The sequence below is a fragment of the Tilletiopsis washingtonensis genome (assembly GCF_003144115.1).
Source record: "Tilletiopsis washingtonensis strain MCA 4186 unplaced genomic scaffold FA09scaffold_3, whole genome shotgun sequence".
NCBI lineage: Eukaryota > Fungi > Basidiomycota > Exobasidiomycetes > Entylomatales > Tilletiopsis > Tilletiopsis washingtonensis.
This window is the reverse complement of record NW_020312000.1, coordinates 266,145-291,224: the sequence shown is the minus strand read 5'-3', so window position 1 is coordinate 291,224 and position 25,080 is coordinate 266,145. Positions and strand designations below refer to the sequence as shown.

The 25,080-nt window shown below is 67.3% G+C and overlaps 12 protein-coding genes across 12 annotated transcripts; 6 read left to right on the top strand and 6 right to left on the bottom strand.

Moving 5' to 3' along the window:
• Positions 1–25: 25 nt before the first annotated feature.
• Positions 26–1,934, bottom strand: FA09DRAFT_358467 (RNA-binding domain-containing protein). The gene is made up of 6 exons (XM_025744963.1): positions 1,635–1,934; positions 1,551–1,563; positions 1,429–1,492; positions 1,062–1,341; positions 505–1,000; positions 26–439 (listed from the first exon to the last, which is right to left on the bottom strand). Exons 1-6 carry the CDS (start codon positions 1,791–1,793, stop codon positions 327–329), a joined length of 1,125 nt encoding a protein of 374 aa, XP_025600665.1. The 5' UTR covers positions 1,794–1,934; the 3' UTR covers positions 26–326.
• A 1,098-nt stretch (positions 1,935–3,032) lies between these two features.
• FA09DRAFT_184572 (hypothetical protein) lies at positions 3,033–3,963 on the bottom strand. Its single transcript, XM_025739352.1, has one exon. It carries the CDS (start codon positions 3,723–3,725, stop codon positions 3,126–3,128), a length of 600 nt encoding a protein of 199 aa, XP_025600664.1. The 5' UTR covers positions 3,726–3,963; the 3' UTR covers positions 3,033–3,125.
• A 478-nt stretch (positions 3,964–4,441) lies between these two features.
• Positions 4,442–7,727, top strand: FA09DRAFT_184506 (hypothetical protein). Its single transcript, XM_025739350.1, has 2 exons — positions 4,442–7,414; positions 7,474–7,727. Exons 1-2 carry the CDS (start codon positions 4,927–4,929, stop codon positions 7,599–7,601), a joined length of 2,616 nt encoding a protein of 871 aa, XP_025600663.1. The 5' UTR covers positions 4,442–4,926; the 3' UTR covers positions 7,602–7,727.
• FA09DRAFT_184491 (hypothetical protein) lies at positions 7,646–8,576 on the bottom strand. Its single transcript, XM_025739349.1, has one exon. It carries the CDS (start codon positions 8,411–8,413, stop codon positions 7,853–7,855), a length of 561 nt encoding a protein of 186 aa, XP_025600662.1. The 5' UTR covers positions 8,414–8,576; the 3' UTR covers positions 7,646–7,852.
• On the top strand, positions 8,548–9,639 carry FA09DRAFT_184552 (hypothetical protein). The gene has a single exon (XM_025739351.1). It carries the CDS (start codon positions 8,740–8,742, stop codon positions 9,502–9,504), a length of 765 nt encoding a protein of 254 aa, XP_025600661.1. The 5' UTR covers positions 8,548–8,739; the 3' UTR covers positions 9,505–9,639.
• A 135-nt stretch (positions 9,640–9,774) lies between these two features.
• On the top strand, positions 9,775–11,255 carry FA09DRAFT_333335 (TauD-domain-containing protein; the record flags this gene model as incomplete). The annotated part of the gene is made up of 5 exons (XM_025743684.1): positions 9,775–10,587; positions 10,644–10,731; positions 10,791–10,896; positions 10,954–11,029; positions 11,088–11,255. The coding sequence occupies 5 exons, from the start codon at positions 9,775–9,777 to the stop codon at positions 11,253–11,255; spliced, it is 1,251 nt and encodes a 416-aa protein (XP_025600660.1).
• Positions 11,144–14,312, bottom strand: FA09DRAFT_327823 (hypothetical protein). The gene is made up of 3 exons (XM_025741545.1): positions 11,701–14,312; positions 11,365–11,645; positions 11,144–11,251 (listed from the first exon to the last, which is right to left on the bottom strand). The coding sequence occupies exons 1-2, from the start codon at positions 14,292–14,294 to the stop codon at positions 11,471–11,473; spliced, it is 2,769 nt and encodes a 922-aa protein (XP_025600659.1). The 5' UTR covers positions 14,295–14,312; the 3' UTR covers positions 11,144–11,251; positions 11,365–11,470.
• A 229-nt stretch (positions 14,313–14,541) lies between these two features.
• FA09DRAFT_327821 (putative GUA1-GMP synthase) lies at positions 14,542–16,819 on the top strand. Its single transcript, XM_025741544.1, has 6 exons — positions 14,542–14,992; positions 15,189–15,978; positions 16,037–16,368; positions 16,446–16,532; positions 16,649–16,654; positions 16,717–16,819. Exons 1-6 carry the CDS (start codon positions 14,576–14,578, stop codon positions 16,723–16,725), a joined length of 1,641 nt encoding a protein of 546 aa, XP_025600658.1. The 5' UTR covers positions 14,542–14,575; the 3' UTR covers positions 16,726–16,819.
• Positions 16,790–19,237, bottom strand: FA09DRAFT_327820 (hypothetical protein). Its single transcript, XM_025741543.1, has 8 exons — positions 18,896–19,237; positions 18,641–18,704; positions 18,532–18,574; positions 18,297–18,455; positions 17,457–18,230; positions 17,208–17,396; positions 16,998–17,146; positions 16,790–16,935 (listed from the first exon to the last, which is right to left on the bottom strand). Exons 1-8 carry the CDS (start codon positions 19,180–19,182, stop codon positions 16,870–16,872), a joined length of 1,731 nt encoding a protein of 576 aa, XP_025600657.1. The 5' UTR covers positions 19,183–19,237; the 3' UTR covers positions 16,790–16,869.
• Positions 19,238–19,822: 585 nt separating this feature from the next.
• FA09DRAFT_304473 (2-methylcitrate dehydratase) lies at positions 19,823–22,048 on the top strand. Its single transcript, XM_025740470.1, has 6 exons — positions 19,823–20,057; positions 20,114–20,297; positions 20,360–20,946; positions 21,009–21,292; positions 21,394–21,722; positions 21,810–22,048. The coding sequence occupies exons 1-6, from the start codon at positions 20,005–20,007 to the stop codon at positions 21,834–21,836; spliced, it is 1,464 nt and encodes a 487-aa protein (XP_025600656.1). The 5' UTR covers positions 19,823–20,004; the 3' UTR covers positions 21,837–22,048.
• A 340-nt stretch (positions 22,049–22,388) lies between these two features.
• On the bottom strand, positions 22,389–23,298 carry FA09DRAFT_345049 (hypothetical protein; the record flags this gene model as incomplete). The annotated part of the gene is made up of 2 exons (XM_025744670.1): positions 22,389–22,921; positions 23,213–23,298. 2 exons carry the CDS (start codon positions 23,296–23,298, stop codon positions 22,591–22,593), a joined length of 417 nt encoding a protein of 138 aa, XP_025600655.1. The 3' UTR covers positions 22,389–22,590.
• A 307-nt stretch (positions 23,299–23,605) lies between these two features.
• Positions 23,606–25,047, top strand: FA09DRAFT_327819 (hypothetical protein). Its single transcript, XM_025741542.1, has one exon. It carries the CDS (start codon positions 23,683–23,685, stop codon positions 24,892–24,894), a length of 1,212 nt encoding a protein of 403 aa, XP_025600654.1. The 5' UTR covers positions 23,606–23,682; the 3' UTR covers positions 24,895–25,047.
• The last annotated feature ends 33 nt before the right edge of the window (positions 25,048–25,080 follow it).

Here is a 25,080-nt window from a genome sequence, read left to right as displayed (position 1 = left end):
CCAGGTGGGCACGCCGCACCGCGAGCCCCGTGAATAGGGTCAATTCGTGACAAAAGCGAGCCATGTGTGTGTGTGGGTCGAGTGTGGTGTGCGTGATGCATGAAGAGAGAGGGGAGATAAAATGGGCGAACGTGGTGGGATCGTTGCTGTGTGGGAAGAGAGCTGCGTGCGACGGCGCGAGGGAGTGAAGGAAGTCGTTGAGAAGCCTTGAGGTTTCGTGAAGGAGATCGCCAACGTTCCGAGAGGGGAGCGTGGCCCACTGCGAAGTAGCACGGCCTCACAGCGGCTGCCATGCCCCCCTCGCGTGCGTCGAAAGCATGCAGCCGTTAGATGGCCGTGACGGCGGGCGCATCAGCCTCAGGCTTCGGCACCGCGCCGCTGCCCGCCTCGGGCTGCTCGGCCGCAGCCGCAGTCGGCGGCTTCTGGCTCTGGATCGCGACTGCAGGTGGGTGGCTAAGGTCAGCCATTTGCGCGTTGATGGTCTGGCGGGCGCGCCACACGCACCCTTGAGCACAATGTCGCGGCCCTCGACGTTCTTGCCGTTGAAGTTGCTCAGCGCGCTCTGCTGGCCCTCCTCGTCCTTGAAGTCGACAAAGCCGAAGCCCTTGGTCTTGTTGGAGTACGGGCGCTTGACGACCTTGGCGCTCACGACCTCCGGGCCGCCCTCGAAGACGGCCTTGAACTGCTCGTCGGTGAACTCAAACGGCAGATTGGCGACGAAGAGCAGCGTCTTGCTCGGCGCACCGACGGGCGCCTCGCCCTTGGCGCGCTGCGGCTTCGGCGGCTTCGCAGCGGCGGGCGCAGCGGCGGCACCGTCGGCGGCCGGCGCAGCGTCGCCATTGGCGGCAGCCTTGGCGGCCTTGGACTTGCGGTTCTTCTTAGGCTTGGCGGCAGCGGCCTCGCCGTTCTCGGCCGCAGCAGCGGGTGCGGCAGCGGCGTCAGTGGCCTCATCAAGGCCTTCCTCGCCCTCATCGGCGCGCGGGCGGCGTGCAGCAGTGGCCTGGAAAGATCCGAACGTATGAGCTTGCTGAAGAGAAGGTAAGCATGCAACAAGCACTCACACCTCCGCGTCCGCCACGTCCACGTCCGCGGCCACGGCCACGCGTGCTGGCGCCACGAGCCGCTGCGCCGTCCTTCTCGGCCTCGCCAGCCGCCGCCGTGGCGGGCTTCTCGGCGGGCGCAGCCGCCTGCGGCTTGGCGCCTTCGACGTTGATCTCGCGGCCGGCAATCTCCTTCTTGTTGAGCAGCTCGACAGCCTTGTGCGCCTCGGCCTCGCTCGAGTACGTCACGAAGCCGTAGCCGAGCGAGCGCGTGCCGCGCATGATGATCTGCGCCTGCGTGCTGTGGAGGTGGCGCAGCGTAAGCTTCAGTGACACAAGCGGCGTGGGCCTCTCGCAGCGATGGCAGCACGTAGACTCTGGTACTCACACTGTGCCAGCAGCCGCGAAGATCTCCTTGAGCTCAGCCTCGGTCGTGGCGAATGCGAGGTTGCCTGGTGGCAGAGCCTTGGTCAGCGGAGAAGCGGCTCGGGCAACAGCAATGAGACGCACCAGCGAACACTTGCTGCAGACGTGGCCAAGTGTGTAGACAAGGTGAGCCGAGAGCGGCGCTGCGCTGTCTCATGCGCCACGCACCTTGGGCGCATCCTCGGGCGAGACGAGGTTCTTGGTCTTGGGCGGCTGCGGCGTCTTCGCCGGCGCCGTCGTGGCCGGCGGGTTGCTGCCAGCCGAGCCAGCGGCGGCGGCCTCTGCGGGCACGGGCACGGGCGGGTCGGCCTTGACGACTTCGGCCATGCTGGGCGAGTGGGTGTGCTGGTGGAGGTCGGCGGGTGGACGTGGGCGTGTGTGAGAGAGGCTAGCAGATGGTGCTGGCGCTCCGAGTGGTCTGGTGGTGGACTGAAGAGCGCGGCGTAGGTGGACGACGCTGCACAAAGTGACTGGACTGGACAGGTTGGTGGAGAGACGGATGGAGCAGCGCCGCCACCTTCTCGCTGAGAAGCTGCGCCCCGCAGGCGCGGTGGCGGCGGCGGCGGCGCGCTGCCAGCGGCGACGCGGGGCGGGCTGCGCGCCGTGCGCACAAGGCACGGCGCGCCGGCGTATAGAAGAGTCGCTCTCAGCACGCCTGGCCTGGCCCTTACGCCCAAGCCGACCCCCTCACAGCCCCTGCGCGCCGCCAATCTGGTGCCTGGCGTCGCTGGTACAATCGTGCGGCAGCTGACGCCACGAATGTGACGTGCCGATGGCTAAGAGGAGCGATATCACCTCGCCAGGCTCTCGTCGAATGCAGAACACAGCTGGAGGCAAACGACGTCTTCTCCAGAGGATCATGAGAGCTGGTACGCGAGCAACAACGAGCCTCGGTGGCTCGCTTTGAGCACAGCCCGCCAGACACGGCAGCAAAGCAACTGCTGGCGGACCTCGCACATCTGACAGGCCGGCAGCGAAAGCTCAGCACGAGGTCGACGCCGGCATGCTTCGAGTCGAGGACCTGTCGTCGTGACACCTCTCCCACGTGTCAAGTCCAGCAAATGATCATCGCATCTCGCGCTCTCGCACGCAGCAAATGTCTTGTGGTCCACAGAAGCACCTGAGCTGCCGGCATTGTCGATCGCCAACAACGTGTACCTGCAGAAGAAGATCAAGCGCCTCCCACGCTTGTTTGCATCTCAGCGATGCACGCATCTCCCTACTCCGTCCCGCTGTGGGCCGCACGTTTGGCGACATGCACGCCAGCATGCTTCTCTCCTTGCTGCCGCCGAAGGCGAGGCCGGAGACGAGGCAGCGCCCAGCGAGCTGCATGCAGTGGCCGCTGGACCGTGCGTAGAGGGTGCAGATCCTCCTTGGCAGACGTTCAGCTGACGCTTGCTTGCTGCCTCTCTTTGCCTCTGGTGCTCTGCACCTCCACGGTGACGGCGCCGTCTTGATGCTTCTCGCGCCCATCTTTTCTCCGACTGCGAGCCGACGGGGGGTGGTGTCGGTGCCGAGGCCAGTCCGGAGTCCGCCGCTAGGCACCAGTGCAGCGCCAGGGGGCGAGGCTAGGACGTCGCTTCGTCGTGCCGCTCGAGCGAGCAGCTCGCTCGCATGAGGTCTTTGACTCGCACAAAGGCAGCGCCTGCAGACGCACCATCATTCAGAATCAGCACGCAGCCCGCGCCGCCGCATTGCCGACGTCCCTTTGTCCACTCGGCTTGCGCAGACGGAGCCCCCAGCGCATGACGGCTGCGCTGCAAGGGCTTGGCCGGCCGCGTTAGCGTCGCGCGGCGGCGCTGGCGCGGCGTCCTGCAGGATCTGCAGCGCTTGGACGTCGTCCGCAGCGTGCAGAGGACCGCCGCAATCTTGTGCTCGCTCTGGGTCAGCTTGCTGCGGAGCTGAGGATGCTGAGCTGGTCAGAGAGGCGCTGCCTCGGCTTCGAGAGGGCGGCTCGCGATGTTGAGGCGACGGCGGCTGGTGGCGCTCTCTCTCGTGTGCCACGCGGACGCCGCCGACTTTCGGTTTTTTTGCTGCCTCGCCGCAGCGGTGAGGAGATCGTCGCCGCATGGGCCTGGCGACCATGCAGCCTCGAGCGTGCGCCTGCTCGGCACCGACATGCTGACCCGAGCGCACTTGGCGAGCAAAAGAGCGGCGAGGAGAGCGGAGATCCGGTGTTCTGCAGGTGCAGCGCGCACCATGCACGCCAGAGCCGCACGCCCACCGGCGCCGCTGCCGGCCCGCCTGCACCCTCTCCATGCACCCTCTCTCGCTCTCGTCACATGGGCCTGCAGCATGCAGGCGCCCGGCAGACGCCAACGCAGCAGATTTGCAGCTCAGCTGCCGCGGCGTCGCGCGTGCGCATCTCGGCGAGAAGAGGACACGCCGACGCTGCCATCAGCGTGCTGCATCTGAGGTTTCATCCCCTGCATCTCTCCTTTCTTGGGCTGAATTGAGAGCCGGGACAGGGCTCCACGGCATCGGGCCCTTTGTGCCGGGTTCGGCGCAGGGGGCGAAGCGGCGTCATCAGCTCCGGCCCCGGCCCCCGGGGAGGTCAGGAGGCGCAGGCGGCGGCAGAGGCGCGGGGCGTGGCGCAGCGGCGGCACGCACGCGTCGCGCGTGGAACGCGCACCTCCTTCTCGCAGAGCAGCAGCATGAGGCGAGAGGCGTGCGCCGCCAGACGCGCAGCCGTGCGCCCTCATCGGCGCACGCAGGTGCTGAGAGGGTCTGAGCAGGAGGCCATGCTCCTGAGCGTGGCTCACTCGACGGGAACGAAGGAGCCGGCCGAGCGGTGTGGAATTGATCGCGGAACGCCTGGCTGTGATGCTCGGCAGCGGCAGGCGGCGGGCGGGCAGCGCGCAGCACAGCCGCCGCGGCCGAGCGGCAGGCAGCACAGAGGCAGGCGGCCTGCAGGCGCAGCGGCGGGCAGGAGGAGCACAAGGCGCGCCGCCGGGCGCCGCCTTCTCGCGCGCCTCCTCGCCGACAGTCTACACACCCACACCTCGCCGGACCACCCTCGTCTCTCCCCTCCACCCTCACACACCCCGTTCCAGCGGCAACACCTCGCTCTGCACGCCGCTGCTGGCACCGCTCGCTGCGCAGCACGTCCAACACGTGTCGCAGCACCCGTCGCGCCGCCCAAGTGTGCTTCTCGCACCGCCGAAGCTCGGGCCCCTCCCTCTCGCTGGCGCGCGAAGGCGGCGCTCGCTCCTCTCCTGGATCCCGCACGTCCTTGGAGCCTCATCAGAGAGCTCATCTTTCGTCTCCGCGTGCCTGCTGCGCCGCTGCGCCTGCCGCATACATCCGCTCTTCTGCCAGCGCGCGTTGCGCTGCCGCCTCTCTCTTCACGCCCCTTCGCCGTGCGCCGCTCCGCACTCCCGGCACACATCCGCGAGGCCGTCGCCGTCACATGCGACGCTGCTGAGCCATCCGCCTCGCGCCCTCCCGCACTGCTCCCACGATGATGTACCGCCAGCGCGGCGGCTCTCGCCCGGCGCACCTGCCGAGTAGCAGCGGCGGATCGGCAAGCGGCAGCGGCAGCAGCGGCGCCAGTGCTGCTGCACCGCGCACTGGCTTTGGCCGCCTCTTCTCGTCGGGCAACGACATGGCCATGCCGCCGCCCTCGTCGCCGCTCTCCGTCGCTGGCTGGACGACCGAGCCGGCGCCGCAGCCGCGCTCGCCGGCAGTCTCGAGCAACAGCGGCTCCTTCTCGCCGCTCCTTGGAGGCCACGTCGGCCAGGCGCCAGCACCGCCGCCGCGCCCGACAAAAGGCCCACAGCAGCGCGTCAAGAAGGCAAAGGCCTACAGCATCTCGCTGCTGACGGGCCACGCGCAGCAGGGCAGCTCGAGCAGCACTGGCAGCGGCAGCAGTAGCAGCAACGCCAGCGCCGCTGCGGCCGCTGCACTGCCTGCCATCGTCGAGCCACGACGCAGCACGAGCGGCGACCGGCCTGGACGCCGCAGCCAGGAGATGCCGTGGATCCCGCCGCGCAGCCAGAGTGCGCTGGGCGCGTACGATTACACGGAGCCCAGCCGCAGCGCTGCGTCTGGGAGACGTCACATCCTGCAGCGCACGTACATGAACGACGAGGACGACGACGCGCCAGTACACGTCATCTCAAGCTCATCGAAGAGCCCGCCTGCGCTGCCGCCACGACTTGCAGATGCAAGCAGTCCCACGTTCCTGAGCAGCCTGAAGGCCGACTCGCTGTCCTTCCCCCAAGAGAACGCACAGCCTCGCACGCCTGGCGCCCTGTCGCCCAGCGCCGCACGGCATCTGCGCGACGAGCCCTCTCCGGTCTCTCCTGCGCGCTCAGGGCCGTCGAGCTACACGCACTCCCCTGCGGGCCCGCCAAAGAACAGACGCAAATTCTCCGTCGGTAGTCTGCTCGAGGTTCGCTCTGCCTCGTCGTCGCAGTCGAGCCAGAGCCAAAGCTACGACACCTCTGCACCGGCCTCGCGGCTGAAGCGCAAGCCGCCGCCCGCGGCCGTGTCTACCGCCTATGTCGATCGCGGCCTTGCCGGGTCGCTCGTGACGCCTGCCAGTGCACCACTTCTGACGGGCGCAGCCTCGGACTCCGCCTCTCTCTCGGACCGGCAACGCAATTACGCCCGCAGCCCGGTGCCTCAGCGCGCTCAGCCCGGCGAGTACATCTATCGCGAGCCGCCCTCGCCTCGGGATGCGCCGATGAGTGCACCGCCCTCGAAGCGCTTCATGTCGCCTACGCCTCGGCAGGAGCCGCCGTCGAGCGCTGGCAGCAAAGCGTACGCTGCACGTGCAGAACAGCGGCCGCCTGCGCGCCGCACGAGCACGTTTGGCGGCCTCGATGGCTTCACGATGGACTCGTCGCGCGCGCGAGACAGCGATGCGTCCAGCGTCGCGGCGGGCGGTAGCAACAGCGGAGGTGCTGCCGTCGTGCATGCGCTGGGCCAGATTGGCGGCATGGGTGCGGCAGTCGGCAAGCGCGGCTGGGACTTGATGCGCAGCTGGAACACCGGTCCGACAACGGGTCTAAGCAGCTCCTCGAGCGGCGGGCGTGCCGCCGCAGCACCTGCCTCGGGCGGTACGCAGGGCGGCGAACGCGCCTCGCTCGCGCTCGACATGAACGACGCGACACGGAAATGGCTCGCTGTGCCAGACGCTAACGCTACGACGTCACGCGCTGGCGGCAACCAGCGCAATGCCTCGGGCAGCGGCGTGTTCGGCATGCCTCTGCGCGACGCCGTGCTGCAGACTTCGCTTGGCCGACTGTCCTCTGCGACTGGCAGACGAGACTCGCGCCCGCTCTCGCAGCTCGACGCACTCGATCTCGGCTCCGACTTCCACGTGCCGATGCTTTCCTCACCGCCGATGGGCTCGCGTCCGGCGTCAGCGCAGCACTGCGCCGCATCGCGCGAAGAGGCGAGGGAGCGCTACCTGCCTGCCGTCGTGGTGCGCTGTCTGCAAAGCCTGGAGAAGTGGGGTGGCGACGAGGAGGGCATCTACCGTCTCTCCGGCCGCTCCTCGCACACCGCGAAGCTGCGCACAGTCTTCGATGCGCCCATCTCGCGTGCACTGCCCGACCTCGAGCTCATCGATATCGGCCCTGCGGACCTGGACATCAACAGCGTGTGCAGTGTGCTCAAGCACTACCTGCGAGAGCTTCCTGAGCCGCTTCTGACGGATGCGCTCACACCGGCGTTCGACGAGGCTAGCATGGAGGCGATCGGCATGCCCGCTTCTGGCGCAACGGCCGGCGGCGTGTTCCGCGCGGTGGCACAGCCTGGACCAAAGGCGCCTAACGGCAGCCCAAGCAAGGAGGCCGAGCGCCTCTCGTCGACACTGGCAAAGGCCATCGCGCCGCTCATTGCGCGCCTGCCGGCTTGCAACTGGTACCTGCTGCGTGAGCTCGCGGATCATCTCGCAGACTTCTGCCGTGCGAGCGTCGTGGCGAAGACGAAGATGGTGCGTCCTTGTCTCAGGCCTGCCTAGGTGTCGCTCCATGGCGCTAACGCTTGCCCCTTGCAGCCTCTTTCCAACCTCAGTCTCGTCCTCGCGCCTACGCTGTCGCTCTCCGTCGTCATGCTTCGCGCCCTCGTCGAGCACCGCAACGTGCTCTTCCGCGAGAAGGGCCCACAGCGGGATGTCGAGCTTGACGGACCGATGGCCGCAGGCGACGGGCCGCTGTCGGCGCCGCTGGAGCGACCACGGCAGCGCGTGCCGAAGCACCAGGCGATCAGTCCGACGGGCTGGACGTCGAGTCCGTACACTTCGCGCCAGAACAGCATCACTTCGCTCGAGTCGCCGACGCAGGACTGGGCCTCTTCTCGGCCTGGAGGCAACAAGCGTGCCAGCATCCTCACGCTCAAAGGTCTCGTCGGCGGCGGCGACAAGCGCGCCTCTGCAGCTAGCGTGGCGACGCTGCGAGGTGCCTTTGAGAGCGGCGACGTGACGCAACTGCAGCGCAGCGGCAGTCCGACGCCGCAGCCTGCGCGTAGCAAGAAGACCGCAAGCCCCACGACCGAGGTGCCTTCGCTGATGAACGACGACGACTTGGCGGATGCGCCTCCCATTGCAGCGCGCTTCGTCCGGCAACGCACCCTCTCCAACGCCTCGCAGCTCTCCATGACGGGCCTGACACTCTCGCCACCGCCTGCTCTTTCGCACAAGACGTCGCAGGCGTCGCTTGTGACGCGTGCGGCGATCGATGCGTATCGGGCTGGTAGCACCTACGCTGGTGACTCGCCAAGGTCGACCAGCGGATGGGAGAGCGACACTGGCTCGAGACGGACCAGCGGCGAGTCGGAACGCTCGGGCAGCGTCGTCTCGACGTCCATCTCGCGTCCACGCCCGCCAACTTCGGTGAGCTGATTGGCCAGGTGTCGACTGCACAACCACTCACACCTCTCTTCAGGGCGAGACACACTTCTTCGCCAAGAAGAACGCGCCGACGAGCTTCGTCGCGCATAGCGGCCGTGCTCGGCGAGGCACGAACGCAAGCTCGATCGAGTCGAGTGCCTCGTTCTCCTCGAACACGACCTCGACGACATCGAGTCCTGGTCCACTAGCGTCCAAGACGGAGATGAGCAGCGTCTCGTCGATCGACTCGATGCCCAAGTACTCCTCGCCGCCGGTGGTGCAGGCCGTCTTTGCTTCGGGTCAGGCGCCGCCTCACTCGCTCGTCGCGGCGCAGGAGCAGGAGCAACACCTCGAGCCGTACGCTTCCGTCGAGGAGCGCCGCCGTGCCTGGGAGTCGGGCATCCAGCGCTTCGCCTAGAAGCAAGCCGGCTCGCCATGCTCCCTTGCCTCGCCCTGTCTGCTTCGCCTCCCTCTTTGCCACTCCTTGCCCTCCTCCTGCTCACTCATCTACCTCACGTCATTGTACTCTCCTACTACACGTCTCATGCACGGTCTGCTCTTCGTCCTACCGCGTGTGCACGGCTCGACTTGGTCGAAGCTGCAAGCTCCGCGCCCCGACGCAGCAGCGAGGCGAGCTCCACGTGCACCCGCAGCAGCGGCCCCTCTCCCTATCTCGGGCTGCGCCCACCGCCACAATTGGCATTGCAACTCCTCGCCGCTGCTCCTCCACGGCGCAGCGGAGTTGCATCGCCCGACGCCCGATGCGCCGACGCCGGCCCCGCAGTCGCACGGCGGCAGCCTGAGGATGAGGTGACCGGCGGCGCGTGGCGTGCGCAGGGCGTGGCCATGGCGCCATCCGATGCTGCAGGCGTGGGAGCAAGGCACGAGCGCCGCCCAGGGTGCTGCAGCACGAGCGCAGGCACGACGCCGCCTCAGCCCCACCACACACCCCTCAGGCGCCCGCTGCGGCCGATACGCCCGTACAGGAGAGCTGACGACATCTTCCAAGCATGCGCTAGGTCCCGGCAAGCGTCTCCCCTGCGGCGGAAGGCGTCCTTGCTGCTGCCCACCAGCGTACGCACGCCTGCCTCGCCGCCTCCGCACAGGCACGCGACACGGCCCGCGCCGCCGAGCCACGAGGGCCCAGGGACGGCGGCGGAGCAGCTCATGGCGCATGCGATGGCGCAGCGTCGTGCCTGATGCCTCCCTACTATCTTCCCGCTGCTAGTGCTTGCGTGCGCAGCGGCATGGCGCAGCCGGGCGTGCCTGGCTCACGGCACGGGGTTGTGACTCCGCCGCTGGCTGCTGGACCGCCTCATCACGCAAACGGCCGACGCACGGACGTCGTAGAGACAGCATGCGGCCAACTAGGAAAGGGTCTTGGCAGCGCAGCACACATAAAAGGCGCCAGCTCCGCCTCGTCTCGCTCTTGCTCGTTCCTCACCATCCACCTCGCCTCAACCCAGCAGCATGGCTCCCGTCGCCACCTCTCCCACCGCCTCGCCGGCTCCGCCTGCGCCCGCCGCGCTCAAGAAGCTGCCCAACGACCCAAAGTACAACCAGTACTCGCAGCTGCACAACGAGCACTTCGACCAGAACCAGCTGGCGAGCGAGGAGCAGTACCCGTTCAACGACTTCAAGCCGTCGTTCCCCGTCGTCGACTGGGCGCCGCTCGAGGTCTTTGAGCCGGCCAAGGACCGCGCGCACTTTGCCGATCCCGAGAAGAAGGCACTGCTCAGCGCTGCCACCAAGGTGCTCGACGTCACCAAGACGATCGGCACGGAGCTGCACGGCATCAAGCTGCGCGAGCTGAGCGACCAGCAGAAGGACGAGCTGGCGCTGCTCATCGCCGAGCGTGGCGTCGTCTTCTTCCGCGACCAAGACGACCTCACGATCGAGGACCAGCGTGCCCTCGGCCAGTACTACGGCAAGCTGCACCGCCACGCCACCACTGGCGTCCCGGCGCGCGGCGACCTCGATGACGTGCACGTCGTGTACACGCACCCCGACGACGTCGACCCGAGCGCCCAGAATGTCTATCGCGGCCCGAGTGCTCACTCGCGCGTCGACCTGTGGCACAGCGACGTGACGTACGAGCTGCAGCCGCCGTCGTACACCTCGTTTAAGCTCTACGTCTCGCCTGAGGCCGGCGGCGACACGCTGTGGACCAGCGGCTACGCGGCGTACGACCGCCTGTCGTACCCGTTGCGCGAGTACCTCGAATCCCTCACCGCCATCCACTCGGCCGTCGACCAGGCCACGGGCGCGGCTCGCGCTGGACACGTGAGTACAGGCCGAAGCACCTCGTCTGCGGCGTGTCACTGATTCGACCCTCTCAGCACGTCCGCCGCAAGCCCGTCGAGACGGAGCACCCGCTCGTGCGCGTGCACCCCGTCACCGGCTGGCGCAGTCTGTGGTTCAACCCTGGTGCGTCTCCGCGACATCGTCGGTGTTTCTGGCCGGCATCTGACCGCTCCACGCTGCAGGCTTCGTGCGCTACATCGTCGGTGTGCCCAAGGCCGAGTCGGACTACCTCGTGGCCTTCCTCAGCGCCCACGTCTCGACGGGCACCGACTTCTCCGTGCGCTTCAAGTGCGTGTCCCTGCTTCGCTCAGCTGCGCCGCTTGACTGACGCCCGCTGCCGCGCAGGTACGGCAAGAACGACGTTGCATTCTGGGACAATCGCGTGACGACGCACTCTGCGATTCTGGAGGATGTCGGCGTGGTGCGTGCTTGCTTGTGCCTCTCCTCCGTCTCCACACACTGACGTTCTCCTCTGCCAGTCTCGCCGCCACGCGCTTCGCGTCGCCGCCACCGGCGAGGTGCCGATCCCAGTCAGCCAGGCGCCGAACTCGACGTCGCGCGAGGAGCAGCTCTTCGCCAAGCGCGGCTACAAGATCGACCGCAACGTCGCCACGGGCACGCGCCGCCAGGCCGGCTACAAGGACTGAGAGACGTGCGCATCTCGCCTTCGATTAGCTCTTCATGTCCATCACTCCGCCTTCGAGAGGCGCTTTACGACGTAATTGATGACCATCAGCTGTGCATCGTGTGACTCACGTGGCTCGAGCTCCCCTCTGTGCTGTGTCGGGCGGCCGCGGCAGCGCAGCCGATCACTCTCGCTGAAGGCCAACAAGCTCTATTACAGTCGCCTTTCCTTTTTGGTCTACTGCTTCTCCAGGGCCTTGAGCCGCAGCCGGACGGCGTTGGCGTGGGCCTCGAGATCCTCGCACTCGGCCAGGTGCACGACGTGCGGGCCCAATGCGCGCAGGCCATCGGCCGTCAGGCTCTGGCTGGTGATGCGCTTGACGAATGTGTCGGTGTTGACGCCAGAGTATTGCCTGAGGAGGAGGGGTCAGCTTTGCGCGGAGTGAATCAGGAGCACATGCGACTCACCGGGCAAAGGCGTTGGTGGGCAGCGAGTGGTTCGTGCCCGAGGCGTAGTCGCCGCAGCTCTCTGGGCTCCACTGGCCGACGAAGATGCTGCCGGCGTTGATGGTCGCCTTGGCCAGCTCCTCGGGCCGGTCCGTCTGGATGATGAGGTGCTCCGGCGCGTAGTCGTTGCTCCAGCGCATCGCCTCCTCGCGGTTCGGCACGCGGATCGTGACGCTCTTCTCGATCGCCTGGCGCACGTAGGCACAGCGAGGCAGCGCCTTGGCTTGCCGGTCAATGGCCGTCTCGATGGCGTCGAGCTGTGCATCGGTGAGATCGATGGCCACCAGCACGACTTGCGAGTCGGGCCCGTGCTCGGCCTGCGAGAGCAGGTCGGAGGCGACAAAGTCCGGGTTCGACGTGGCGTCGGCGATGACGAGCACCTCGGAGGGGCCGGCGGGCATGTCGATGCTGACGCATGCGTCCATGTCGTTCTGCACGAGCAGCTTGGCGGCGGTGACGAACTGATTGCCGGGGCCGCAGATCTTGTCGACCTTGGGCACGGCGTCGGTGCCGTACGCGAGAGCACCGACGGCCTGCGCACCGCCGGCGGCGAGAATGGCAGTGGCGCCGACGAGGTGAGCGGCGTAGAGCACCTCGGGAGCAATGGAGCCGTCGGGCCGTGGTGGTGTGGCGATGATGCGCACGGGGCACTTGGCCACCTGAGCCGGCACACCGAGCATCAGTGCAGTCGAAGGAAGCACTGCAGTGCCGCCGGGCACGTAGAGGCCGACCCGCTCGATGGGCCGTGCGAAGCGCCGGCACACGACGCCCGGCATCGTCTCGACCTCCAGCACCGCGTCCTCCTCCTCCTCGCCCGTCTCAGCCACGACGCCGCCGGAGCCCACGTCTGCGGCCTTGGCGTTGCCGCCGGTGCGCTTCTGCGCCAGGTGGAAGGCGTGGATGTTGGCATAGGCCTGGTCCATGGCCCGCTTCACCTCGGGCTTGATGCGCTTCATCACTGCCTCGGTGGCAAACGGCGGCTGCACCATCGGCGTGCTCAGCTTGGCCTTGTCGAACTTCTCCGTCAGCTCAAGCAGCGCTGCGTCGCCGCGCTCCTTGACGGCAGCGAGAATCGGGCGCACGAGCTCCTGGATCGCCGCAGACTTGAGCGCAGGCCGCTTCAGCAGCGCGACGCGCTCAGACGCAGAAATGTCGGCGAGCTTGTAGGACTGGATCTTGATGGGCGCGTTCGGGTCGACCTCGGCCTTCTTGGCAGGCGCCGAGGCGGCAGCGGCACCATTGGGCGCAGAGGACTTGGCCTGCTCAGCAGCGAACTGCGGCTTGGCGTCGCCCGTGCGGCGGATGACCTTCTTGGCCTTGCGGTCCAGGCTGGCCTCGACCTGCTCGAGGCCGACACCGGCGCGGATGCAGCGCGCAAGGGCAAAGTAGAGCAGGTCGGCGGCCTCAAAGGCGACGTGCTGCGGGTCCTCGTCCTTGGCCTCGGCCAGCTCGGCGGCCTCCTCGCGCAGCTTGGCGCCGAGGAGCGCCGGGTCGGAGAAGAGACGCGCCGTGTAGGAGCCCGGCGGAGCGGCAGCCTTGCGCGCCAGCAGCGTGCTCTCGAGCGCCGCCAGGCCAGCCTGTGGGCCGAAGCAGCCGTCACGCTGCGTCAGGTGGCAGAAGCCGGCGTGCTGTGCGCCGGCACGCTGCCGCACGCGGAACTCGACGGCATCGGCGTCGCAGTCGAAGCGCACACGCACCACCTCCTGCGTCGCGCCGCTGGTCTCGCCCTTGCGCCACAGGCCGCGCTTGCGCGACTGGTACACGGCTGCGCCGGTGAGAAGCGACTCGCGGATCGAGGCGCACGACGAGTACACGAGGCCCAAAGACGTCGAGAGCGAGGCAGAGACGACCGTCGTGGGGAAGTGGCCGTCGGCGCGGTCCGAGTTCAGCGGTGCCAGGAGCGCGCCGATGAAGTCGAGCGAGCCCGCCGGGGCCTCCTGGCCCTCGGACAGCAGCGCCAGCGCCGAGGTGCGGGCCACGACGGAGGCGCCAGCCTTGGCAGCGCTGGCCACGTCCTCCAGCGAGGCGACGGCGGCAGGTGCGCCGGGCGAGAGCGTGCCGCTGGGCGCCAGGTACACGGGCTTGCCCGACTGGGCGGCACCGAGGGCAGCGCCGAAGCGCTCGGCAATGGCAGTGGCCGCCTCGCTGCCAGCAGCCGAGTCTGCGGGCAGCGCCACGACGAGACCGGCGAGGCCCTGCAGCGCGCCCGGCTCGGCGGCAGCCGGCGAGTCGGCGGGCAGGTGGAGCAGGATGCGTGCGGCCGGCAGCGACGCGGGCGGGTTGCCGCCGAGCAGCGCCAGGGCCGGCGGCGTGTCGGCGTCGAGGAGCAGCGCCTCTGCGCCGGCGTCGAGCAGGTCCGCCAGCGCATCGGGCGCCGGCGTGTTGATGGCGGTGACGTGGACGATGTAGGGCAGCGTGGGCGGCAGCAGCGGCAGCACGTCGGGCAGCAGGTGCAGCGGCACGAGCAGCGGCGCCGCGCGGCTCACGACGCCGAGCAGCGCCGGCGACGGCAGCGCATCGAGCAGCGGCAACAGCGTGGTGCCGAGTGTGACCATGTTGGCAGTGTGTGTGTGGTGGTGAGAGGCAAACGCGTGGCCACAGCCGGCGGCCGAGTCACACGCTGCCGAATGAGTTCGCCGAGGCCGGCCAATCGAATAAGCTAAGCGGTGTAATCGGCGGGCTAGGGCTATCGGCGGTCTCCGGACGATCTTCGCGCGGCTGACGTAAGCCGTTTTTGGCTGCCCCGACTGGGACGCGCCTCGGCCATGCAGCAGCAGCAGCGGCACGCCTCACCGCCCCTCGCCCTCTCCCCACACCACCCCTGACCTCGCCCAGCATGCCCGCACTTACCGAGGCGATCCACTCGCAGTATGACTCGCTGCTCATCCTCGACTTTGGCTCGCAGTACTCGCACCTCATTACGCGCCGCTGCCGCGAGCTCAACGTGTACTGCGAGATGCTGCCCTGCACGCAGAAGATGGCCGACCTGGACTGGACGCCCAAGGGCATCATCCTCAGCGGCTCGCCGTACAGCGTGTACGACGACGGCGCGCCGCGCGTCGACCCGGCCGTGTTCGAGGCGGGCGTGCCCGTGCTCGGCATCTGCTACGGCCTCCAGGAGATCGCCTGGTGCCACGGCGGCAAGGTCGACCCGCACGACCGCCGCGAGTACGGCCGCGCCGACGTGCAGGTCGTGCGCACCGGCGACGAGCGCATGGACCGTCTCTTCCGCGACGAGGCCGACAGCGTGCCGGTGAGTCAAGCAGAAGAGCTGATAAGTGGAGGGCGGCCAAGTGCGGAGCGAGATCGAGCAGCGCCCTTAAGTAGCAGGGCGGCGGCAGACATGGCACGATGTTGGCGCTCTGCAGGCCTTGTATTCCTGCAACGCTCGTTGGCATTGCGCTGCATGGCTTCACACCTTGGCGCCCTGCTGACGTCCGTCCGCGCAGGTTTGGATGTCGCACGGCGACCAGCTCTCCAAGTGCCCCGACAACTTCCAGGTCATTGCGCGCACCGACTCTGCGCCCTTTGCCGCCATTGCGCACACGAGCAAGCCGATCTTCGGCATCCAGTTCCACGCCGAGGTGACGCACTCGCCTCGCGGCAAGGAGCTCTTCTCTGCGTTCGTCGACATCTGCGGCGCGCAGCGCAACTGGACCATGTCGACGTTCATCGACAAGGAGATTGCCCGCATTCGCGAGATGGTCGGCCCGCGCGACCGCGTGCTGGGCGCCATCTCGGGCGGTGTGGACTCCAGTGTGGCGGCCAAGCTGATGCACGCTGCCATCGGCGAGCGCTTCCACGCCGTCATGGTCGACAACGGCGTGCTGCGTGCCGGCGAGGCCAAGCAGGTCGACGAGATGCTCAACAAGCACCTCGGCGTCAACGTGACGATTGTCGATGCTTCCGAGCTCTTCCTCTCGCGCCTCGAGGGCGTCGAGGACCCGGAGAAGAAGCGCAAGATCATCGGCAACACCTTTATCAATGTCTTCGAGGAGGAGGCCGCCAAGCTGGAGGCCGCGGCAGAGGAGGAGGAGGCCAAGGCCAAGGCTGAGGGCAAGGAGCAAGAGGCCAAGGGCAAGTACGAGTTCCTGCTGCAGGGCACTCTCTACCCGGACGTCATTGAGAGCATCAGCTTCAAGGGCCCGAGCGCCACGATCAAGACGCACCACAACGTCGGTGGCCTGCTGGAGAACATGAAGATGAAGCTCATCGAGCCGCTGCGCGAGCTGTTCAAGGGTGAGCAAGAGCGGGGAGGGCAAGGCGATAGCACCACAGCTGACGCCTCGCTCTCCAGACGAGGTCCGTGAGCTCGGCAAGCTGCTCGGCATCCCGGCGCACCTTGTCGGGCGGCACCCCTTCCCCGGCCCCGGTCTCGCGATCCGCATCCTGGGCCCCGTGACGCGTGGCCAGGTCGCGATCCTGCAGGCAGCCGATGCCATCTACATTGAGGAGATCCGCCGTGCCGGCCACTACGACAAGATCTCGCAGGCCTTCGCCGTGCTCCTGCCCGTCCGCGCCGTCGGCGTGCAGGGCGACAAGCGCACCTACGACCAGGTCATTGCGCTGCGTGCGGCTCAGACGACCGACTTTATGACGGCGACGTGGTACGACTTCCCGCATCAGTTCGTGCGTATGGCGTTCGCGGCCTGTCTCTCCATCTGAGTGGGCCTTATGCTGAACGCCTCTGTCCTCTCGTCCTCCAGCTGTCGCACGTCTCGAACCGCATCACCAACGAGGTGGCAGGCATCAACCGCGTCGTGCTCGACATCAGCTCCAAGCCGCCGGCCACTGTGAGTCGGCCTGCCTGGCCTGCCTCACAGCGCTTTGCCTCTCGATGCAAGGCACCCCACACTCAGGGCTGACGTCCCCACTTCCTCTCTCACTCGCTTCGCCTACGCAACCACAGATTGAGGTGGGTCGCAGCCCGCTCCAGCCCCGTCTCTGCGCTCGCTCACACCCCTCTCCCCGCACCAGTGGCTCTAATCTTCGCATCTTCGGGGCTGCCTCTCTTCTCTCTCATTCTCTGCTTGTTCTCGCGTCACGTAAAAGCTCTGCAACCATTAGATTTATCGCTCGTGCGTCGAATGGAGTGCCCGACAGGTATAGAGGAGAGGCAGCAGCCGCGCCCTACTCTTCGCCCGCAGCCTGCGCCTGTCTGACCGAGACGCGGATGTTCATTGCCTCGTTGATGATCTGTCGTCGAGAGAGCGGCGATGAGCAATGCAACGAGCGGTCCCGCCAGCCACACCACTCACGCGATCGACGTCCAACGGCGGCAAGCTAAAGAGCATGCTCTTCGCCTCGCTTTGGTCCAGCTCCTCGAGCGCGTCCTTGCAGTTGGTGAGAATGGCGATGCAGATGTAGAGATGCAGATCCAGCGGATCGGGAATGGCAAAGTACGTGTCTGCAGGCAGCGTCAGCGCGCACGGCAGAGGCGGACAACGGCCTGAGAGAGGAGGACGCACCCCAAAGGCGAAGCAGATCGTCGATGCACATCTCAGCGGCCAGTAGATGCCTCAGCCACGCCGTCGCGAAGCCCACGACATCCACCTCTTCTTCCTCGAAGTAGGCGTACAGATCCGGCAGCGTGGTGCGGAAGAGCGTCAGGAAGGCCGAGACGCGTGCGGGAAGGGGCTGGATGGCGTTGTGCGCCTCTGCGAGATCGACAGTCAGCAGACGAGGAGAAGAGGAAGGAAGAGGGGAGAAGGACGCACCGATCATGCCCATCAGCCGCTCAAACGCAAAGTACATGCCCGCCTCGACGCGCACACACTTGACGAAGGGCGCACAGAGGAAGACTAGGTCTGCTCTGAACTCGGGCTGAGAGGTTGCAGCGAGCGCGCCGAGCGCTTCTCCTGCCGCAGTTGGTGCATGAGAGGCGGGCAGGTGCGCCCACTCGTACTCTTTCGGCAGCGAGGACGTCGTGTTTGGCCGGAGAAGGGAGGGTGCTTGAAGCTGTCCTGTGACGGAGAGCTCGAGACCGGAAGTAGCCGACCCTTGCAGAGAGACATGAGGTGCTGTGCTTGACGTCGACGTGGCTGAACTTGAAGCTCTCGAGCGAGGGACACGCGAGACGTCGGTCGAGGTGGCATATGGTCCGCAATTCGTTCCCGTGCTACTTGTGCTTTCCGAGCGTCGGCGATGAGACGAGACTTGTTCCTCATCGATGCGTTCCGATTCAGGCGCCATCCACGTCCAGCGATTCAAGTAGGCGCAGATGATCGTCTCGACCGCCGTGCTGAAGCGCTTCAACTCGGCACCTGCAGCGGCATCGGGATCGAGATCGTCGGTGCCGGGCGTTTGGTCGTGCCCGGTGCCGCCCATGATGCCGACGCGAGCGCGTGAAGCTGCTCCGTCGACGCGGTTCGGACCGCGATCGAGAGGAGAGACGGGCAGCGAGGACGAGGCGGAGCGAAGGCCTGAGACGAAGTAGTCGTCCGAGGCTGGGGTTGCGGCTTTTGTCGGCGGACGGAAAGGCATGCGTTGAGCTGTATCACATCCATAACGTCAGCTCGGTGCCCTGCCCGGTCGATTAGCGTGAGCGCGGAACGCACCGGTGCGAGCGAGCCCTCTGCCCGGCGGAGACCGCTTGATAAGTCTGCGCTGATAGTAGCGCGCACATTCGGGACGGATGCGCTTCTCGAGCACGGCGTTGTGCTTGTCGAGCTGCTCGTACTCGAGGTACTTGCTTCGCACTGAGGTCATCTCCTGGCCTGGGAAGAGCAGGGCGAGAAGGGGCGCAAGGTGAGCTCAAACATTGCAGCACATGGCCGATGAGTGCAGACGCACTCTTGTCGTCTGAGAGAACGCCGAGGAGGTACAGCCACACCTCCTGCCGAGCAGATGTCGCGTCGTCAGCAAGCTGCCAAGCAGACGGCTGTCCTAGCGAGCCACTCACACCTCGCACAGAAGGCTGCACGCCGTGTCGTGCATAGTCTCGCAGCTTGGCGAGATCGACGTGCCTGCGCAGCGAGGCAGAGAGCAAGAGTCAGAGAGCTGACTGGTTGCAGTCTCGGGGTGACCGTGCTGGAAGCGACTGCAGCTGGTAGCAGCCTAGTTGGCGGCGGCAGCCTGCGCAGCTCTGTCTGCTGCTCCACGGCACGCCGCCTCGCCAGCGCAGTGCGAGCGCAGCGCGTCCAGGCGGCGCACTCACTGTTCCGCGCTGAGCACCTCGATGTACTCCTCCACCGATGCGCCAGCTCCCTGCTCCGTGCCCGCTCCCGTGCCTGCTCCCGAAGTGCTTGCGAGGGTGCTCCTTCTTGAAGCAGCCGTCGCCGACGAGTACGAGGCGGCAGCATCGTAGCTGGACGGCCCGGCGCCGAGGCCAAGACCAGGGAGCGTGGAGCCGGACGCCGAGGCGGCGCGCGAACGCGTGCCGGAGCCGGAGCCTGAGCCGGAGCCGGCGCCGGAGGCAGAGGCGGACGCGGCGGCTGTGCTCATGCGTGTGGAATCAGAGGCTCGAGGCAGGTGGCAGGCAGTGCAAGAGAAGGAGAGGGGCGGATGCAAGGCTGCACCTCCACCACCTCGCGCGGCGCGGGCGCATGGCACGTGCCCCACCCTGAAGAGCGTGGGAGCGCGCACGTGAGCGCAGCGCGGGCGGGCGGAGCGGCGTCCGCACCGGCGCGGCCGTCCGGCAGCCGGCGCCGGAGCGCCCGCTGGTCCGGGCGGCCGCCAGCGCCGAGGCCGCGCGGGGGAAGAGCAACTGGGCGTGCGGTGAAAGCAGCAGAGGCGAGAAGGGCGACAGGGAGCGCCGCACGGCAGCTGCGACGCCGCGAAGATCACAGGCCGGCCGGGGCACAGCTGCAGCATCTGATGCAGGCAGATCAACGCCGGCGCCGGACAGCGAGAGCGAGACACCCGCTCGCTTGGCGCGCTGCCGGGCGGCGGGCGTGAGGGTCGCGAAGGATGCGCATCGCTGGCGCCCGCCGCGGCGGTGGCCGAGCCGCGCGCTCAGCAGGCCCGACGCAAAGGCCGCCGCCGAGCTCCCCGCATCTTCGCTTCCCTCCACCACCTCCTCCCTGCCCTGCAGTAAGTCGCTCCTCCTTGCACACCTCACCTATACTGACCTTCCTGCAGATGGCCCGTCTCTCCGCCTCCTCCCTCTCTCTCCTCCGTGCCGCTCCCGCACGCTCCGTCTCCAGCGCCGCCCGCGCCCCTGCCCCGCTCCTCGCTGCCGCCCGCCGCGCCGCTGCTCCCGCGCCGGCTCCTGCTGCCCGCGCCGCCGTCGCTGCCGCAAAGCCCTTCTCCTCCTCGGCCATCGCCATGGGCGGCGGCATCGGGCTCGGCGAGGACAATGTCCGCCCGCCGTACGACCAGTGCGTGCTGCCGTGCCGTGCTGCGCGCCTTTGCCGCACTGACGCCTCCACGCCAGGGTGCTGCAGGACATTGCCGACTACGTGCACTCCTACGAGATCAAGTCGGACACGGCCTTCCAGACGGCGCGTCTCTGCCTCATGGACTCGCTCGGCTGCCACATGGAGGCACTGCGCTTCCCCGGCGCGCGTGCCGTCACCGGCCCCGTCGTCGAGGGCACCATCGTGCCCAACGGCGCCAAGGTGAGCACTGGGCGTGTGTGCGCGCTGGCAGGGCACGTGCTGATGCGAATGACGTGTGACAGGTGCCCGGCACCAACTTCCAGCTGGACCCCATCCGCGCCGCCTTCAACAACGGCGCCCTGATCCGCTGGCTCGACTTCAACGACACGTGGCTGGCCGCCGAGTGGGGCCACCCCTCGGACAACCTCGGCTCCATCCTCGCCGTGGCCGACTGGCTCTCGCGCACGGCCGTCGCCAATGGCCAGGCGCCGCTGACGGTGCGCGACATTCTCGAGGCGGCCATCAAGGCGCACGAGATCCAGGGCAACCTGGCCATTGAGAACTCGTTCAACCGCGTCGGCCTCGACCACGTCGTGCTCGTCAAGGTCGCCAGCGCCGCCGTCGTGTCCAAGATGCTCGGCAACACGCGCGACCAGACCGTCGACGTCGTCTCGCAGGCCTTTGTCGATGGCCAGTCGCTGCGCACCTACCGCCACGCCCCCAACGCCGGCTCGCGCAAGTCGTGGGCTGCCGGAGACGCCTGCTCGCGCGCCGTCAACCTCGCGCTGCTCGTGAAGAAGGGCGAGATGGGCTACCCCTCCGTGCTGACTGCCAAGACGTGGGGCTTTTACGACGTGCTCTTCAAGGGCAAGGAGTTCAAGTTCCAGCGGTGAGTCGCGAGCCGTGCCTGCACTGTCAAGACGAGGGCAAGCTGACACGATGCGCCTCCAGCCCGTACACCTCGTACGTGATGGAGAACGTGCTCTTCAAGCTGGTGCCCGCCGAGTTCCACTCGCAGACGGCCGTCGAGGCGGCGGTGATTCTGCACAAGAAGATGCAGGAGGCGGGCAAGACGAGCGACGACATCAAGAAGGTCACGATCCGCACGCAGGAGGCGGCCATCCGCATCATCAGCAAGCAGGGCAAGCTGAACAACTACGCCGACCGCGACCACTGCATCCAGTACATGGTCGCTGTGCCGCTCATCCACGGCAAGCTCGAGCCGCAGATGTACAGTGAGTAGCCTGCGCCAGAGAAGAGAGGGGGGGGGGAAAGAGGGGCAATAGGGGTGGAGGAGGGAGAAAGGCACCGTTGGCTCACGCTCAATCCTCTGCAGACGACGACTTTGCCGAGGACCCGCGCATCGACGAGCTGCGCGGCAAGATCTACTGCGAGGAGGATGCGCGCTACACCAAGGAGTACATGGAGGCCGACAAGCGCTCCATTGGCAACGGCGTGCTCATCGAGTTCAACGACGGCAGCAAGCTCGACGAGGTGGCCATGGACTACCCCGTGGGCCACGCGCGCCGCCGCGAGGAGAGCATTCCGCTCATCAAGGCCAAGCTGGCAAAGCACCTCGACGGCCACTTCGACCAGGCCACGCAGAGCAAGCTCGTCAACCTCATCGAGGACACGGAGAGCTTCGACAAGATGCCCGCCAACGAGGTGAGTTGCCTGCCCCCCCCCCCCCCCCCCCCCCCCCCCCCCCCCCCCCCCCCCCCCTAGGTCCCAGGCTGATCATCTCTTGCCCAGTTCATCGACCTCTGGCTCAAGAAGTAGACAGACTAGACTACGCGCGTCGTTGCCCCTGTTCTGCTCTTCCTCTGACTTGCCACGCAATCGAAGCACATGCTTGATCTCCCCACCCACTGCCCTTGTCCAGACGCTCTGGCTGCCCGCTTCAGCGACGCGAGAAGGGCCGAGTGGAGAGACGTGTGTATTACGCGCGCGGGCCGCTGTGAGACGAGAAGCAAGCAAGGCTAGTCGTACACTGCGAGAGGGAAGAAAGAGTGGAGGACGGAGGGGGGGGGGGGAAAGAAGCATCGTCAGCTGGCTGGACTGAAAGCCGGCAGGCACGAGAGCAAGCGAGAAGGTGATCGGCCCAGGAGCGAGAAAGCGCAAGATCGATGTGCTAGCACAGCCGAGGGCACGGCATCTGGACCATCTCCCGCGTCGCGCACTGCAAGAGGAGGGGGGGGGGGGGGGACAGCAGAGTCTGGCGCTCTCGTGCAGAGAGGCGAGCTGCTGGGCCGTTCGGCCCTCTCGTGCTGCGCCGCCCAGTCTCCTGTTGCAATGCATGCGACGCCTGAGCATCCAGCCCAAGCAGCAACGCCGAGAGTTCGAGCACACCGCATTTCGAGCGAGCCGAGCACAGTCGCAGCGATGGGCAGGCCCTGTCATGCGTAAGACCGGAAGCAGGGGGATGGGAAAAGGAAGGAGGCGAGGGCAGCTGCCCCATCCTCCACTCCTTTCCCGTTCCCGTTTTCTTCCACCAGAGTGAACTTGACCGCCACATCCTCTTGCGGCCCTTCGTCTACAGCGAGGAGCTGCGCCCGCCTCCTTTGCCCACAGCTGGCCGGACGAGGCGCGACTCACCATGTACAATTGCCCCCGCCATCGTCCAAGCCAGCACATAGCCCGGCGCGAATTCGCTCGCACCCTCCGCAAAGTACGTCACTTTGCCCAGCAGGCCCTCGCGCCAGCTGGGCAGGTAGCGCGGTGCCTTGAGTGGCCCGCCGGCGAAGAGCAGCAGCAGCGCGTTGACGAGGAGGAGCGAGGCGAGAAAGAAGAGGCCGCCGGGGATGGCGCGCAGTCCGAGGATGCCGCAGAGGGAGCCGGAGAGGAGAAGGAGGATGGCGCGGATGCTGCAGGCGAAAGAGCCGTGAGTGGGGAGGGGAGCGCGGAGAGGCAGGCAGGACGGGCCAAGCCCCTGCGCGCAGGCCGCAGTTGGCAAGTGACACGCAGGCGAGCGCTGAGCTCTGCCTTGGCCAGCCGAGCGCCAACGAGCTTCTGCTGCTGCTGCAGCTCCGCGCGCCGAGCTTTCTGCGCTCTTGCAAGTCTCCTATCTCTCCATCACGGCGCCCGTAGCGCTGCAGTCGCCTCAGTCTTCTGCCTCTGCCCCCCCCCCTCTTCTTAGTGCCCGTCTCGCAACGCACCGGAAGAGCACGCCGTTGTTGTGCGCCAGCGCCGCGGGCGAGAGCTGAGCGGCGCTGAGCTGTGCGGCTGTCGGGGTGCTGTCCATCGTGGCGATGGAGACGGCGGCGCACGGAGGGAGGAGAGTGGGCGGTGAGGTGGTCAGGAAGGAGGCGAGGCCTGCGAAGCCCGTGCGCGCTTCAGCACGGCTTGAATCGGCGCATTAGAGCGCGGGGCCGGGCTTGTAGTCGAGCATTACACGCGCCGGAGCCGGCTTGTTGTGCGAGCAGAGGGCGGACTACAGAAATGCGCGTCGTGCTTCAACTCGCGAGTACATAGGCGCTGGCAGGCCGCGCGGGCCACCTGCGAGCCTCGCCGCTTGCTGTTCCCGTGTCCCTCCCTCTCCTCCTCCACCACCCATCGCTGTCGCTGCGCCTGTGCATCGCAGTCTGCTCCTCGTTCGCCCCATTGCGCCGCCACGCGCGCGAGCCACATGTCTCCGCGCCCGCCGGCAGACTCAGCATCCGACGCCTCTGCCGCCGTCTCGCCCGCCCTCTCGTCTCCCCTCTCCTCTCCCTCGCCCACGCCCTCGGCCAGCTCTCTCCTCGCCGCCTCGCGCATCTCCCACCTCGAGCTCGACTCCGAGGCCTCCCCCTCGGCACACTCTGCGCACGCCACGCACACCACCAGCGCACGCTCGCCGCCCGTGGCGCTGCCCTTGACGCCCACGCATCTCCTGCGCTCCTCCGACGACGCCATGCTCAACCCGCTCGCCGAGCAGCGTGCGCGCGCGCGCAGAAGCAGCAGCAGCAGCAGTGCTGCAGGCGCCGAGCGCCACGAGGACGACTCGGCGCTCGACTTGCTCGTCGACGCGCACGACGATGAGGGCAGCGAGTCGCGCGGCTCCACCGCCGAGGCGCAGCAGCAGGAGCATGCCTCGAGCGCAGCAGCAGCACATCACCTCCACTCGCATGCGCACATCTCTCGTCGCGATGCCTCCGTCGGCCTCGACCCCGACGCAGACGTCGATAGCTTCATCACGCATCGGCCCATTCTCGATGTGCACCCCAACGCCACAGCCGGCACTGCTCTGCCTCCTCGTTCTTCCTCGCCTAGTTCTTCCACTGGTCGCTCGCACCGCGAACATCACCACCATCACCTCAACCACGGTGCCAAGACACAAGAGCATGAGGCGGGCATGCCGGACACGGCAGCCACCGCCTCGGCGACGGGCATGCCCAAGATCATTCCTCGCAAGCCTCACGGCTCTCAAAAGCAGCGTCGCCTCTCCTCTTCCTCTTCCTTCTCCTCCTCCAGCTCTGCATCCGAAGGCTCGCAGCCTGGCGCACCTCAATCCGGCTTCCTCACGCCCGCCGCCTTTGCTCCGGGACTCACGCTGCAGCGTCGTGCGGCGCTTCTGATCTCGACGATCGCCATCAACATCGGCCTGCCGTTCATCAACGGCGCCATGCTGGGCTTTGGCGAGATCTTTGCGCGCGCCGTGCTGGCGCCGTGGGTCGGCTTTGCGGCGCATGCGGTGGGTGTGGGAGCGCCGACGAAGCCCAGACAGCCGGCGACGCAGGACAGGGCGTTCCAGGCGGGCCTGAGGACGGGCGCGCCCGGAGGCACGGGCATGGGCACGAGAGGTGGCTGGGCGAAGGGAGCGGAGGGCGTCGAGCTGGAGGGATGGAGCGTGGAGCGCTAGGAGAGTATCAGAGCGGGAAGGAACTGGCAGATAGCAGACAAGACGGTGCGCAGCGGGTCGAAGGCCCATGCGGGGCCGCCAGGATGTAGCCTAATGAACACACATCATATCTCGCCAACCCTCGTTTGGCGACAGAAGACAGGCTGTCAGGAGCAATCGCTGCTTGAGAGAGAGAGAGAGAGAGAG